Here is a 16508-nt window from a genome sequence, read left to right as displayed (position 1 = left end):
AACTAAACAACACTCTGTTAAAGGATACCAGGGTCAAAGAAGAAATAAAGAAAAAAATAAAGGACTTTCTAGAATTCAATGAAAATGAAAACACAACATACCCTAACCTATGGTATGCAATGAAAGCAGTACTGAGAGGAAAACTCATAGCCCTAAGTGCTTCCAAAAAGAAACTGGAGAGAGCTTACATCAGCAACCTGACGGCAAAGCTAAACCCTAAAACAAAAGGAAGCAGATATACCCAAGAAGAGTAGACGGCAAGAAATAATCAAAATTAGGGCAGAAATAAACCAAATAGAAACAAAAAGAACCATTGAAAAAATCAACAAAACCAAGAGTTGGTTCTTTGAGAAAATCAACAAGATTGATAAACCCCTAGCCAGACTAACTAGAGGGCAAAGAGAGAGTATACAAATTAACAAAATCAGAAAGGAAAGTGGAGACATAACAACTGAAACTGAGGAAATTCAAGAAATCATCAGATCCTACTACAAAAACTTATACTCCACAAAATTGGAAAATCAGGAGGAAATGGACGAATTCTTAGACAGATACAAGATCTCAAAGTTAAACCAGGACCAAGTAAACCATCTAAATAACCCTATAACACCTAAAGAAATAGAAAAAGTCATCAAAAGCCTCCCAACCAAAAAAAAAAGCCCAGATCCAGATGGGTACAGTGCAGAATTTTATCAGACATTTATTGTGGACATAACACCAATACTCTCCAAACTATTCCACAAGATAGAATCAGATGGAATATTACATAACTCATTTTTTTGAGGCTACAATAACCCTCGTACCTAAACCACACAAAGACCCTACAAGGAAAGAGAACTTCAGACCAATCTCACTTATGAACATTGATGCAAAAATACTCAACAAAATCCTTGCAAACCGAATCCAAGAACACATCAAAACGATCATTCAACATGAACAAGGAGGCTTCATCCCTGGGATGCAGAGATGGTTTAATATAAGGAAATCCATCAACGTAATCCACCATATAAACAAACTCAAAGAACAAAATTACATGGTCATCTCACTAGATGCTGAGAAAGCATTTGACAAAATTCAACACCTCTTCATGTTAAAAGTCCTGGAAAGTACAGGAATCCAAGGTCAACACTTAAACATAATAAAAGCAATATACAGAAAGCCAACAGCCAACATCAAACTTAACGGTGGGAAACTTGAAACAATCCCACTAAAATCAGGGACTCGACAAGGCTGCCCACTCTCCCCCTACCTATTCAACATAGTACTGGAAGTCCTAGCTGGAACAATTAGACAGCAAAAGGAGATCAAGGGGATACAAATCGGAAAGGAAGAGAAAAACATCACTCTTTGCCGATGACATGATAGTGTACTTCAGTGACCCCAAAAACTCCACCAGAGAACTCCTACAGCTGATAAAGAAGTCCAGCAAAGTGGCTGGATACAAAATCAACTCAAACAAATCAGTAGCCTTCCTATACTCAAAGGACAAACATGTGGAGAAAGAAATTAGCGAAAAGGTACCCTTCACAATTGTCACAAAGTTATGAAATACCTTGGTGTGACTCTAACTAAGCAATAGAAGGACCTGTTCGACAAGAACTTACAACCTCTAAAGAAGGAAATTGAGGAGGATTTCAGATAATGAAAAGATCTCCCATGCTTATAGATTGGAAGGATCAACATTTAAAAAATGGCCATCCTACCAAAAGCAATCTACAGATTCAACACAATCCCCATCAAAATTAAAACACAGTTCTTCATGGAAATGGAAAGAACAATGTGCAATTTCATATGGAACAACAAAAGACCTAGAATAGTGAAATCCATCCTCAACAACAAGAAAACATCTGCGGGAATCACTATCCCTGACCTCAAGCTATATTACAAGGCAATTGTGCTGAAAACTGCATAGTACTGGTACAGAAATAGGCATGTGGATCAATGGAATAGAATAGAAGATCCAGAAATGAGCCCTCACATATATGGTCACCTGATTTTTGACAAAGAGCAGTAAACATTCAATGGAAAAAGGATAGCCTATTCAACAACTGGTGCTGATCCAACTGGCACTCAGCATGCAAAAGAATGAAAATAGACCCTTTCTTATCTCCTTGTACAAAGTTCAAGTGCACGTGGATCAAAGATATCCACATTAAACCAGATACACTGAAACTATTAGATGATAAAGTAGAGAAAACTTTAGAACATAAGGCACAGGAGAAAATTTTCTGAACAAAACACCAATGGCTCAAGTTCTAAGGTCAAAGATTAACAAATGGGACTCAATGAGATTGCAAAGTTTCTGTAAGGCTAAGGACATTGTCAAGAAAACAAATGGCAGCTAACAGAATGGGAAAAGATCTTTACCAACTCCACATCAGATTCAGGCCTAATATTTAAGGTATACAAAGAACTCAAATATCCAGACACCAGAGAATTAATTAACCCTATTAAAAAATGGGGTACAGTGCTAAACAAAACATTCTCAGCTGAGGAATATTGAATGGCTTAGAAATATCTGAGAAAGTGCTTGACATCTTTAGTCATCAGGGAAATGCAAATCAAAACAATCCTGAGATTCCACCTCACACCAGTCAGATTGGCCATGTTTCAAAATTCGGACGACAACAGATGCTGGCGAGGTTGCGAAGAAAGAGGAACCCTTCTCCACTGTTGGTGGGGTTGCAAACTAATACAACCACTCTGCAAATAAGTCTGGTGATACCTCAGAAAATTGGACATAATACTACCTGAAGACCCAACTATTCCACTTCTGGGCATATACCCCAGAGACACCTTAGTGCACATCAAAGATATATGCACCACAATGTTCATAGCAGCTCTATTTATAATAGCCAGAATCTGGAAAGAACCCAGATGTCCTTCAGAAGATGGATGGATACAAAAATTATGGTACATTTACATAATGGAATATTACTCAGCCACCAGAAACAATGACTTGACCAAATTCTTAAGAAAATGGCTGCCTCTAGTGAATATCATTCTGAGTGAGATAACCCAGTCACAAAAGAACAGACATAATATGCAGTCACTGATAGTGGGATGTTAACCCCAGAGGTTCGCACTGCCCCAGAAACAACTCACAGACAGTATGAAGTCCAAGAAATAAAAAAAAACAAAACAAAAAAATCTCTATACAACAAGAAAACTTTGACTATTTCCATGTTACATTTTGTTTTACATGTACTTTATGCTCATTGTAACTATTAAGTTTTCAATGCATACTATCAAACCTTTAAAAAAAATCAAGTACTGACTAGAAAATATATTCATACAGTTTTATGTAAAAATTATTTTAAAATATGAAAATATGTACTGACAAAAATGTATTGTATAATTTTATGCAAACAATGCTTAAAATCTGTACATGTATCTTTGTTTTGTAAAATAAAGTTTTTCAAAAAAAAGGAAAAAAGTAGTAGTAAAATTGTTTCTCTTGGTCTAAATACAATCTTTCCATTTGTTCCATCAATATTGGGAAAAGTATATACATATATATCAATATTCATATCATGGTCTCTCTTTTTCTGTCTTTATGTTTCTCTCCCAGAGACAGGGTCTCCACACAGTCCCTCTCTTCTGGAACTCCCTATGTAGAACAAGCTGGCAGACATGCTACCTGACCTGAAATTATTCACAATAAACAAACAACATGCAGCAAGTGTAAACTGGAACTAAAGGATGGTTTGAGAAAATGTCACATCAAACGGAGACTCAGGAAAGAGGAAATGTGAGAAAGCAGGGGTCAGGTGGAGGTTAGGAAATCAGGAAGATCCTGATCCTAACAAACAGCTCATCAGAGGCCTCAGCAGAGTTGAACATGAGGAAAAAAGAGTGAGCAAAGCAGAAGACAGAGGGAGACACAGTGCAAGCTGAGGCTCAGAGAGGAAGGAAGAATGGAGGACAAGGGACAGATGATGAAGGCAGACAGTGCTGCCAGACACACACAGAACAGGATTCTAGATGAAATAGACAGGAAATAGTGGGAAATGGCTTATAAAAATAATGGCTGAAGATGTTTCACATTCCCATGAAAACTATAATCTATACATCTTAGAAGTCTATCAACTTTAGCCATAAACTGTATAAGAACTAGAGGTGGAAGATGTATTCCAGTCCCCACTGTAAACATGAATAACAAACTTAGAAATAAAAATACACAAGATCAACAAAACCAAGTTACAGGAACTAACTTTCAATTTGGCTCTTTGAAATAAAAACTGAAATGCAATGTATATTATTTTCAGTAAGTGAAGGACAGGAGAGGCTGTAGTAAATAGTATAAAGTCTCTACTAATAAACCAACAAAAAACAATTAAAACAACAGCAAAGTAGTAGCTACACAAGAAACAGAGCTAACAAGAACAGAGGCCGAAAAGAGGGCAAAGGGACTGACATGATTATAGATTAGAAAAGTAGAAGACACAGTTCATTTTTATTAAATTGACATATTTCCTGCGTAATGTTAGATGCTATAAAATGCTTAGATACAAGAGTAAAAAGTGAGTCCAAATCAGCTGCAGAAGTAGGGTTTCCTGTAGATACAGACCCTTCATTCTCAAAAAAAGTCTGTCCTTCCTGTGAGATTTTCTCGAATTGGTGTTCTTTTGATGAGAAAGATGAACCGCTCTGGTTTCAAGGGAAATGAAACATAGCAAAGAACGTCAGTAGCAGACAGGTCTATGATACAGTGAGGCACAAGATGCTGCAATCACAACTGAACACAGGAGCAGAGGATCTGCTGATGCCAACAGATTAGCATCTCACCTATTGCAATGAAAATGGTGTGTAGCTGCTGCAGCCTGGCCCACCAGAGTCCTGTCTTGTAGTGAACTGCATGAAGTCAGCCATTCACAATTAGCCCAATCCTGAAACCACACAAATCTGGAGCAGGAGTCAATTCCCCATTGTGAAAACAACTGGCACAGTTTTGACCTTACCATTAGTTGCTTCCCATTGTCCCATTGAGACTCCTCTCTCTTCTCCACAATTGTGTCGTGAGCTCATGGTGCAGTCTGGCAAGTTATGGACATTACAATCCATATTACAACATTTGTTAAACAGTTTTTTTTCATTCTTTTATCTAAAGATTTGTATCTCCTTCTCTATCTATGGTAGAAACTGTAGATGCTTTCCTTCAAAAAGGCATTACTGCTTAGTTAGAAATCTCATGGTAATCATTTTCCTTAAAGCCCCTTTCATGTCTCTGTTTCTCAGGCTGTAGATAAAAAAGTTCAGCATGGGGGTCACCACTGTGTACATCATGGCAGCTGCCATGTCCCTCCAAGGTGAGTGAGAGGATGAGGGGTTGAAATACAGGGATATGATGGTGCCATAGAAGAGGCAGACCACAGCAAGGTGTGAGCCACAGGTGGAGAAGGCTTTCCATCCCCTTCCTGAGGATGAAACTCTCAGGACAGCACAGGTGATGTGGATGTAGGAGATGAGGATGCAGACAAATGGGGTGACCATGATCACAGCTCCCTCTGTATGAATTATCAGCTCATTGAGATGTGTGTCTGAGCAGGAGAGTTTGAGGAGGGCACTGATATCACAGAAGAATTGAGGGATGATGTTGTTTCCACAGAAGGAGAGTCGAGCCAGGAGCAGTATGTGCAACAGACAATTCAGGTTGGATACCACCCATGACCCAGCAACAAAAAGAGCACAGAGCTTCTGGGTCATCTTTTTGGTGTAGTGTAAAGGGTGGCATATGGCCACAAATCGGTCATAGGCCATCACAGCCAGCAGGAAATTGTCCATGTCAGCAAATACACCTAAAAAATACATCTGTGTGAGACACCCAGAGTAGGAAATGGCCTGATTTCCACTTATGTAGTTGGCCAACACCTTGGGGGCAGTTGTGGAGGAAAAGCAGACATCCACCAAGGAGAGGTTCCTGAGGAAATAGTACATAGGACTGTGCAGGTGGGAGTCTGTGCTGATGGCCAGGATGATGAGCAGGTTTCCTAAGATAGTGGTCAGATACATGATGAGGAAGAGTAGGAAGAGGAGCTGCTGCTGTTCAGGCTGCATGGAGAGTCCCAGAAGGAGAAACGCAGAAACACTCGACTGGTTGATGCTGCTCATGAGTGTGAGCCCAGCTACAGAAAAGAGCAAGACAAGGTCAGAAGGCCATTCAGGTTTAAGCGCAACAACCAGGATTACATTATTTCTTTATTAGAGTTTCTGAATGGAGATCCACTCCTATTTTTAACATACTCTATGTACCAATCACGGTTTCAAGTCAGAGATACCTGTTCAGTTGCTTTGTATATAACATAACAGCCTTTATTTATACACACCACTCTTACCTGTATTTTGTAACATTTCCAGATTTCCTTCCAATCCTTGTCAGCTTAAAGAAGAATAGAATCAGCCCGTTATTTTATTCGTCACAAGCTCCAAATGATGGAACTGTGACACCTGATGCCCCATCTATGAAAGGGTATGAAAAGCACTTGTTGCAGGAGAAACATTGGCAACTCTACTAGCCTCAAATTACCTGTACTGGCCAGTTCTATTATTTTACCTTAGAGTTTTTTCCAATAGTTTCTCTTATTTTAAGGGTAGGAAAAAGTTGGGTATATAGAGATGTCCTAAAAAGACCAAGACTGAAGATCAACTTAAGAGCCCTCTGATTTCAAAGGAGATCTGGGAGGAATAAACAGTTATTTACTGCATCATGATAATCCACTGGGAAAAGACTCCCTGAGTTTCTCATTAAGGAGCAGCAGAAGGTAGCTGTGTAAGCCAGCTCTCGGTCCCTCTTGACCAGCAAGAAGAGAACATAACATCTAAGCTCCAGTCAGAACGTGGGGATGAAGCAATCTGTGTGCAGTCAAGTTCCAGAAAGAATTCCCTTAGACTGATGTAAGCCTACAGTGTTGAGAAATCAGTTCCCATTCTTTTTTCCTCTCAGCACAGAAAATGAAGTTCTGGCACAATCTGAGGGATAGTCCTCTCTTCCTCACATTTGATCACTAACCACATCTCACAGTTGTCTATAAGGAGTCCATGACATAACTGGCATTGAGGTTCAGCTCTAAGCCTGCACAATATCTAGTGGAATATTCAATGAGTGAATATCTAGATGAAAGTGGGTAGACCTTCATGGCTGAAGTGACCTGTGCTCAGAGAACCCACACCCTAGAGGATTGAATTTTTCCTGGTGACAGTGATATGTTCAATTCTGGAAATATAGACTTAATTCCAGCTCCAAGTTATTCCTTTCTGCTCCCCATCCATTTTCCAGTGATGACTCATTAGAAGACTTCAAATTTAGTATGGTGACATGTTCAGTGTGATTTGACCTGTTGTTAATATCCAGAACCTTACAACCTTTTCCCTATTGTTTTATACATGAACAAAAAATGTATTAGATTTTTTGGTGTTTTTATTGGACAATTTCTGTATTTACATTTCAGATGCTATTCCCCTTTTCTCCAATCTATTCTCCCCTTCCTTTCCCATTGCATCTATAAAGGTGCTCCCTCTCCAAACCACTAACTCCACCCTTAATGTCTTGAAATTCCCCTACACTGGGAAAACAAATCTTTGCTGCACCAAACCCTCCTCCCATTGATGCCAGAGAATGCTATCCTCTGCTGCATAAGCTCCTAGCATAATGTCTCTATTTGAATGAACTCATTGGTTGGTATTTAAGATTCTGGGAGCTGTGATGGGTTTGGTTCATGGATTATTTTATTCTTCTCATGGTGTTGAAAACCCTTTTAGCTCCTTCGGTCCTTTCTATAGCATTTAAATCCCTTCTCCAGCTCCCTCACTTGGGTCCCAATGTTCAGACTAAAGGTTAGCTGCAAGCATCCTCCACTGTATCAGTATAACGTGGTGGAGCCTCTGAGAAGGCATCAATATCATGCTCCTGTCCTTAAGCACTCCATGGCATCAGCAATAGTGTGTGGGTTCAGTGGCCGTATATGGATGGATTTCCAGGTGAGGCAGTCTCTGCATGATCTTTTCTCAAATTTCTGCTCCTCTATTGACCCATTATTTCCTCCCATGAGTGTTTTGTTCTCCCTTCAAAGAAGGACTGAGACATCCATTAGTGCCCTTCTTCTTTTGAGCTTCTCTAATTCTGTGAATTGTTACATGGCTATTCAAGACTTTTGAGCTAGTATCCCTTATCAGTGAGAACAAACCATAAGTGCTCTATTGTGACTGCATTATTTCAATAAAGATGATAGCTTCAAGTTCCATCCATTTGTCTAGGAATTTAATAAGGTCATTGTTTTCAATAGCTGAGTAGTACACCATTGTGTAAGTGTAATACAATTTCTGTATCTATTTGTCTTTTGAAGAACACCTGGGTTCTTTCTAGCTTCAGGATATTATAAATAAGGCTGCTAAGAGCATGGAGGAGCATGTTTCCTTGTTAGATGTTGGAGCTTGTTTTGGGTATAAGCCCAGGAGTGGAGAAGACAATGAAACTTCAAACACATAAGGGGAGTAGGAGGAAGTTGGGAAAATCCTCCAGGCTGCTGAGGTCAGGATTCAGAGAACTTCTGATGACAAGGTAGATGAGGCCTTTATTCCCAGTCAGTTTCAAACTGTAAAAGCCAAGTCTTTTCCAGTTCATCCTAGGAAAGTGTGATAGAATAGACAGTATGGATTTTGCCACTGGGAACAGCAGAGATCCAGTGACAGGAACCCTGGCATATGGACTTGGTATCTGCCTGGAAACCCTGGTGTGCGGACCAAACACTCAGGCCATTTGCCACCTGGAACAGCGGAGAACCAGGGACGCAGGTCTGGTGAGAGTACACCATGGGTAGCCAGAGCACAGAAAGGTCTAGGCAAGAATGTGAAAAACGGGGCCCTCTGCTAGAGTAGAGCAAGAACTCTGACTGGGATCATTCTGAAAAGCCCTGGCTCAACATCTAGTCACACAGGCCCATAGTAAGGCACAAGACATTCTCTGTGGAAGCTGGGGTTTGTCCTGGAAAGACACGGCTTGAAGTTAAACTCTACAGACCCTCTTATACTTAGACTAGAGAGGAGTCTGGCACATAGGCCTCGGGAGAGCAAATCAGGAGTCCTCAGAGAGCAGAAAGTACTGTGATACTAGGAAAAGAGTTTATTGTAGCCTAGAGAGAGAACCAGGTCCCTGCCAGTAGTACTCATGACCTGTGGGCACAGGGCTGAGCTGTCAGAACAGCCTCATGAGCTCCCACATCTGAGCCCACAAAAACAGGGCTGACTCACAGCTAAGAGAACTCATTGTTTGCACACCAAAAGCTAAACACTCAGAAAGAGTTTTTTACCTAAAACCTCGGACCCTCATGTACACGTGAGAGATGGGTTCCAATCACTGCCAATAAGACCACATATAATCACAGACAACAAAATTGCAAGAGGAAAGCCAAATAACTTAAGCAATGGAAACCAAGACATCCTGGCCACATCAGAACCCAGCTCTCCCATCACAGCCAGCAGTGGAATGCTTAAACAAGAATGGAAGAAAAAGCATAAAGAAATAGAAGCTTTTAAAGAGGAAAGACAAAAAAACTTCAAAGAAATCAAAGAACTAGACAAAAACAGAAACATTGAGATAAAGGAATTAAAATGGTAATAGAAACAATAAAAAAAACACTAAAAGAGAGAACCGTGGAGGTGGAAAACCAAGAAAAGAATTCAGGAGTCATAGATATAAGCATCTCCAACAGACTATAAGAGGTGGAAGAGAATATGAGGGACTAAAGACAACATTGAAAATAGACAAAACAGTCAGAGAAGATGCAAAAGCCAATAAGCTCCTAATTCAAAATGTCCAGGAGATCCAGGACACAATGAAAATAATAAATCTGAGGATAATAGGAATAGAAGAGAGTGAAGAATATCAACTAAGAGGCACAGTAGATATGTTCAACAAAAAAAAAAAACTTTTGTGACCTTAAGAATGAGATGACAATGAGCATAGAAGAAGCCTACAGAACTCCAAATAGACTGGACCAGAAAGAAAATTCTTCCGAACACATGACAGTCAAAATGCCAACTGTTCAAAACAAAGAAAGAATACTTAAAGAAGTAAGGGGAAAAGGTCATGTAACATATAAAGGCAGACCAATCAGAATCACACCCGACTTCTCAATAGAGACTATGAAAGTTAGAAGATCCTGGTCAGACACCATGAAGAGCCTAAGAGAACAAACGTATCAGCCCAGTATGACCAACAAAACTCTCAATCACCATAGATGGAGAGACCAAGTAATTCCAGGACAATCTAAAGTTACACAATATCTGACCACAAATCTAGCACTACAACAAATTATAGACAGGAAACCCAATACAAGGAGGGAAAGTATATCCTAATAAAAACAAGAAAATACCTAAGCAAGAAAACCAAATGAAGACACACAGGCACAATTTTACCTCTAAAACCAAAAATAGCAGGAAACAGCAACAACTATTCCTTAATATCTGTTAACATAAATTAACTCAATTCCTCGATGAAATGACATAGTCTATCAAATTGGAAACATAAAAAAAATTCAGCATTTTGCTGCATACAGGAAACTTGTCTTAGATACAATGACAGACAATATCTCGGGGTAAAAGGTTGAGAAAAAAACCTTGCAAGGAAACAGCCCCATGAAACATGCTGGAGTTGTATTTCTCATATTGAATAAAGTAGATTTTCAACCGAAAGTTATCAAAAAAGATAAGAAAGGGTACGTTTTACTCATTAGAGGGAAAATTAATCAGGAGGAACTTTCAATCCTTAACACATGCTTCTAGTACAAGAGCACCAATATTAATAAAAAAACCTCACTAAAGCTCAAAAAATACATTGCAACCCACACAATAATAGTGGGAAACCTCAACACCCCACTCTCATCAATAGTCAGATTATGGAAGCAGTAACTGAACAAGAATGAAGTGGAACTAGCAGAGGTTATGAACCAGTTGGATTTACTAGACATCTACAGAACATTTCATCCTAAAACAAAAAAATATACCTTTTTCTAAGCACCTCATGGCAACTTCTCTAAAAACTGACCATATAATCGGTCACAAAACAAGCCTCAATAGTTATAAGAAGTTAGAAATACTCTCATTCATCCTTTCATATCACCATGGACTAAGGTTGGTCTTTAATAACAACAAAGACAACAAAAAGCCCATATACACATGGGAACTCAACAATGCTCTATTAAATGATAGCAGAGTCAAAGAAGAAATAAAGACAGAAATTATGGATTTTCTACAATGTAATGAAAATGAAAACACAACATTCCAAAACCTATGGGATTCAATAAAAGCAATACAAAGAAGAAACCTCATAGCTCTGAGTGCTTCCAATAGGAAACTGAGGAGTACATACACACAAGATTCTTGATGCACAGTTGAAAGCTCTAGTACAAAATTAAGCAGATAAACCCAAGTGGAGTAGATGCAAGCAATAACCTGAGAGTAGGAACTGACCAAATAGAAACAAAAAGAATCCTTCAAAGAATCACAAAACCAAGAGCTGGTTCTTTGAGAAAATTAACAAGATTGATAAACCCTTAGCCAGACTAGCTAGATGCCAAGGAGAGAGTATCCAAAATAAAAAATCTTAAAGGAACGTGGAGACATAACAAGTGAAATTGAGGAAATTCAAGAAATCATCAGATTCTACTATAGAAGCCTATACTCAACCAAGTTTGAAATATTGGAGGAAATGGAAGAATTCCTCGACAGATACCAGATACTAAAGTTAAACCAGGAGCAGGTAAACCATCTAAATAATCCCCTAACACCTAAAGAAGTAGAAGCAGTCATCAAAAGCCTCCCAACCAATAAAACCCTAGGTCCAGATGGGTTCAGTGCAGAATTCTTTCAGACATTTAGTGATGACATAATACTAATACTCTCCAAACTATTCCACAAAATAGAGTCATATGGAACACTAGCTAACTCATTTTTCCAGGCCACAATATACCTCATTCGTAAATCGCCCAAAGACCCTACAAGGAACAAGGACGTCAGACCAATCTCACTTATGAACATTGATGCAAAAATACTCAACAAAATACTTGCAAACTGAATCTAAGAACACATCAAAATGATCATTCACCATAACCAAGTAGGCTTCATGCCTGGGATGAAAAGATGGTTGAATATATGGTTCACCATATAAATAAACTCAAAGAAAAAAAAACACATGGTCATCTCATTAGATGCTGAGAAACCATTTGACCAAATTCAACAACCCTTCTTGTTAAAAGTCTTTGAAAAGAATAGGAATCCAAGGCCCATACCTAAAGATAAAAAAAGCAATATAAAGCAAACCAATAGCCAACATCAAGCTTAATGGGAATAATCTTGAAGCAATCCCAGTAAAATAAGTGAATAGACAAGGCTGACTACTCTCCCTCTACCTATTCAACATAGTACTGGAAGTCCCGGCCGGAGCAATTAGACAGCAAAAGAAAATCAAACGGATTCAAATCCGTTTGATATGGAAACATATTACAGGAGAAACATTTACTAAAATATTTACATGTCAAGAAAGAAAGAAAGTTCAATTGATTTTCAATCAGATTTACCATTTTCATCATAAACAGTCAGGGGTTATATTAAATATGCTAAAAGTAAAAGATGAGAAAAATATTTCATATATTTTAAATCTATTTTCTTTAGTTTATTGAGACACAATTTCACAGTGTATCCTGTATCCTGGAGCTCATAATATAACCTCGGCTGGCCACAAATTTGGAATGTTTCTTCCTCAGCCCCCGGTCCTGGCACTTTAGGCATGTGCTACCATGTCACTTTATTAGTCATTTTCAAGATAAATTTCAAAGCACACTGTACATTTTATGTTTTAAAGGAGATGTTTAGCTACTGAGCTGTGAACATACATAAAATCAATAAATATAAAAGCATAAAGAGTTACAGTAATTTAGAAATGCTGTTTTATAAAATAACTGTTGAAGGCTTAGATTTGAGTAAAATTGAGTAAAAAAGCTTACTATTTGAATAAAATTGTGTGAGCACATTCACATGAATATGACAGAAAGGGATAAAGAGTGCAATTGGCCTGCAGGATACTGGGATTGAAGAAGATATTTTCCTTTCATTAACTTTTTCCTGTGTTAATATTACATGACACATGTGTTCATGAGCTAAAGATAAAAAATTAGCTAAAAACAGTAGTAAAATTGTTTCTCTGTATCTCCAAATAAAATCTTCTCATTGGTACCATCAATATTGGGATAATACATACATATATATGTATATATTGATATTCATATAAATGTCTCTCCGTTTCACTCCAAGAGGCTGGGTCTCTACACAGTCCCTCTCTTCTGGAACTCACTATGTAGAACAAGCTGGCAGACATGCTACCTGATCTGAAATTATTCACGATAAACAAACAGCATGCAGCAGTGTAAAATAGAACTAAAGGATGGTTTGAGAAAATGTCACATCAAACGGAGACTCAGGAAAGAGGAAATGTGAGAAAGCAGGGGTCAGGTGGAGGTTAGGAAATCAGGAAGATCCTGATCCTAACAAACAGCTCATTACAGGCCTCAGCAGAGTTGAACTTGAGGAAGAAAGAGTGAGCAAACCAGAAGATAGAGGAAATCACAGTGCAAGCTGAGGCTCAGAGAGGAAGGAAGAATGGAGGGCAAGGAACCGAGGATGAAGGCAGACAGTGCTGTCAGACACACAGAGAACAGGATTCTAAAGGAAATGACAGAAAGTAGTAGGAAATTGCTTATATAAATAATGGCTGAAGATGTTTCATATTCCCATGAAAACTATAATCTATACATCTTAGAAGTCTATCAAATTTAGCCATAAACTGTATAAGAACTAGAGGTGGAAGAAGTCTTTCAGGTCCTGCTATACACATGAATAAAAAACTTAGAAATAAAAATACACAGGATCAACACAACCAAAATACAGGAACTAACTTTCAAATTTTTTCTATTGTTTTCATAAGTGAAAGAAAGGACAACCAGGAGTAAATAGAAAATAGTCTTTAATAAAACAACAACAAAAACATTAAAATAAGAGCAAAATAGTAGCTACACCAGAACACCAACAAAGATAGAAATAGGCAGAAAAGAGAGCAGAGAAACTGACATGTCTGAGATTAGAAATATAGAAGACACAGTTCATTTTTATTAAATTGACATATTTCCTGCTTAATGTTAGATGCTATACAATGCTCAGATAACAAGTGTAACATATTGAGCCCAAATCAGCTGCAGATGTAGGTTTTCCTGGAGCTGCAGACCGTACCATCTCAACAATCAACTCTGAACTTCACATGTTGGTGTCTCTGTGGTGAAGAAAGATGAACAGCTCTGGTTTCCCATAGTTCTGTGCTGGAACTATGCAAGTGACACGTAGCATGGCAAAGAACTTCAGTAGCAGACAGGTCTCTGATGCAGTGAAGAACAAGATGCTGCAATCACAACTGAACACAGGAGCAGAGGATCTGCTGATGCCAACAGAATAGCAGCTCACCTATTGTCCTGAATGTGGTGAGTGTGTGAGGCTGTTGCTCCTGGCCAATCAGAGTCCAGTTATGTAGTGAACTGCATAAAGTCAGCCATCCACAATTATCCCAATCCAGACACCACATATCTGGTGCAGGAATCAGTTCTCTATTTTGACAACATGTGACCCAGTTTTACCTTACCATTGGTTGCTTCTCAGTGTTGTCCCATTGAGACTCCTTCTCTTCTCCACAATTGTACAGTAGTGTTCATGGTGCAGTCTGCCATGTCACTGACATAACAATCCACATAACAACCTTTGTTAAACAGGTTTTTAAATTTTATATAAAGGATTTGTATCTCAGGCTCTGATTATGGTAGAAAATGTAGATGCTTTTCTTCCAAACGACATTACTGCTTAGATAGAAATCTCATGGTAAGCACTTTCCTTATAGCCCCTTTCATGTCCCTGTTCCTCAGGCTGTAGATGAAAGGGTTCAGCATGGGGGTCACCACTGTGTACATCATGGCAGCTGTCATGTCCTTCCCAGAGGAGTGAGAGGATGAGGGGTTGAAATACAGGGATATGATGGTGCCATAGAAGAGACAGACCACAGCCAGGTGTGAGCCACAGGTGGAGAAGGCTTTCCATCCTCCCCTAGTGGATGAGACTCTCAGGACAGCACAGGTGATGTGGATGTAGGAGATGAGGATGCAGACAAATGGAGTGACTATTATCACAGCTCCCTCTGTAAGAAGCATCAGGTCATTGAGATGTGTGTCTGAGCAGGAGAGTTTGAGGAGGGGAGTCATATCACAGAAGAAGTGAGGGATGATGTTGTTTCCACAGAAGGAGAGTCGAGCCAGGAGCAGTATGTGCAACAGACAATTTAGGTTGGCTACCACCCATGACCCAGCAACAAAAAGAGCACAGAGCTTCTGGGTCATTCTTGTGGTGTAGTGTAAAGGGTGGCATATAGCCACAAATCGGTCATAGGCCATCACAGCCAGCAGGAAATTGTCCATGTTACCGAACACACACAAAAAATACAGCTGTGTGAGACACCCAGAGAAAGAAATGGCCTGATTTCCACTTGTGTACTTGGCCAACACCTTGGGGGCAGTTGTGGAGGAAAAGCAGACATCCACCAAGGAGAGGTTCCTGAGGAAATAGTACATAGGACTGTGCAGGTGGGAGTCTATGCTGATGGCCAGGATGATGAGCAGGTTTCCTAAGATATTGATCAGGTACATGATGAGGAAGAGCAGGAAGAGGAGCTGCTGCTGTTCAGGCTGCATGGAGAGTCCCAGAAGGAGAAACTCAGAAACACTAGACTGGTTGATGCTGCTCATGCGTGTGAGCCCAGCTACAGAAAGGAGAAGCAGAGGTCAGAAGGCCATTCAGGTTTAGATGCTACAACCAGGATTACATTATTCCTTCATTAGAGTTTCTGAATGGAGATCCACTCCTATATTTATACATACATACTCTATGTACAATTTAGAGATTTAGGTCATGTTTGTCACTCAGAGACACATATTCAGTTGCTTTGTATATAACATAAAACCCTTCATTCATACACACCAGTCTTACCTGTGTTTTGTGACATTTTTAGATTATCCTCCAATTCTTGGCAGCTTAAAGAAAAATAGAATCAGCCTGTTATTTTACTGGTCACAAGCTCCAAATGATGAAACTGTGACTCCTGTCACTGTCACCTCTATGGGAGGGAAGGAATAACACTTGTTGCAGGAGAAGCATTGGCATCTCTACTATCCTAAAATTATTTCGTCCAGCCAGTTCTATTATTTTACATTAGAGTTGTTGACCAATAGTGTCCCTTATACTAAGGGTAGGGAAAACTTGGGTACATAGAGATGTCCTAAGCAGATGAAGACTGAAGATCAATATAAGAACCCTCTGTGCTGGAAGGAGGTCTGGGAGGATTAGACAGGTATTTACTGCATCATGAAGTCCCACTGGGGAAAGACTCCCTGAGTTTCTCATTAAGGAGAAACACAAGGTAGGTG

At 39.2% G+C, this 16508-nt stretch overlaps 2 protein-coding genes across 2 annotated transcripts; both read right to left on the bottom strand.

Moving 5' to 3' along the window:
• Nucleotides 1-5169: 5169 nt before the first annotated feature.
• On the bottom strand, nt 5170-6111 carry LOC308440334 (olfactory receptor 1f45-like; the record flags this gene model as incomplete). The annotated part of the gene is made up of 1 exon (XM_080942370.1): nt 5170-6111. The coding sequence occupies one exon, from the start codon at nt 6109-6111 to the stop codon at nt 5170-5172; it is 942 nt and encodes a 313-aa protein (XP_080798496.1).
• An 8777-nt stretch (nt 6112-14888) lies between these two features.
• LOC308440332 (olfactory receptor 1f45) lies at nt 14889-15830 on the bottom strand (the record flags this gene model as incomplete). The annotated part of the gene is made up of 1 exon (XM_080942368.1): nt 14889-15830. The coding sequence occupies one exon, from the start codon at nt 15828-15830 to the stop codon at nt 14889-14891; it is 942 nt and encodes a 313-aa protein (XP_080798494.1).
• Nucleotides 15831-16508: the final 678 nt, after the last annotated feature.

The sequence above is a fragment of the Micromys minutus genome (genome assembly GCF_963924665.1).
Source record: "Micromys minutus genome assembly, chromosome: 31".
Lineage (NCBI taxonomy): Eukaryota > Metazoa > Chordata > Mammalia > Rodentia > Muridae > Micromys > Micromys minutus.
Note: the sequence above shows the minus strand (reverse complement) of the source record. Positions and strands in the feature narration are given on the sequence as shown.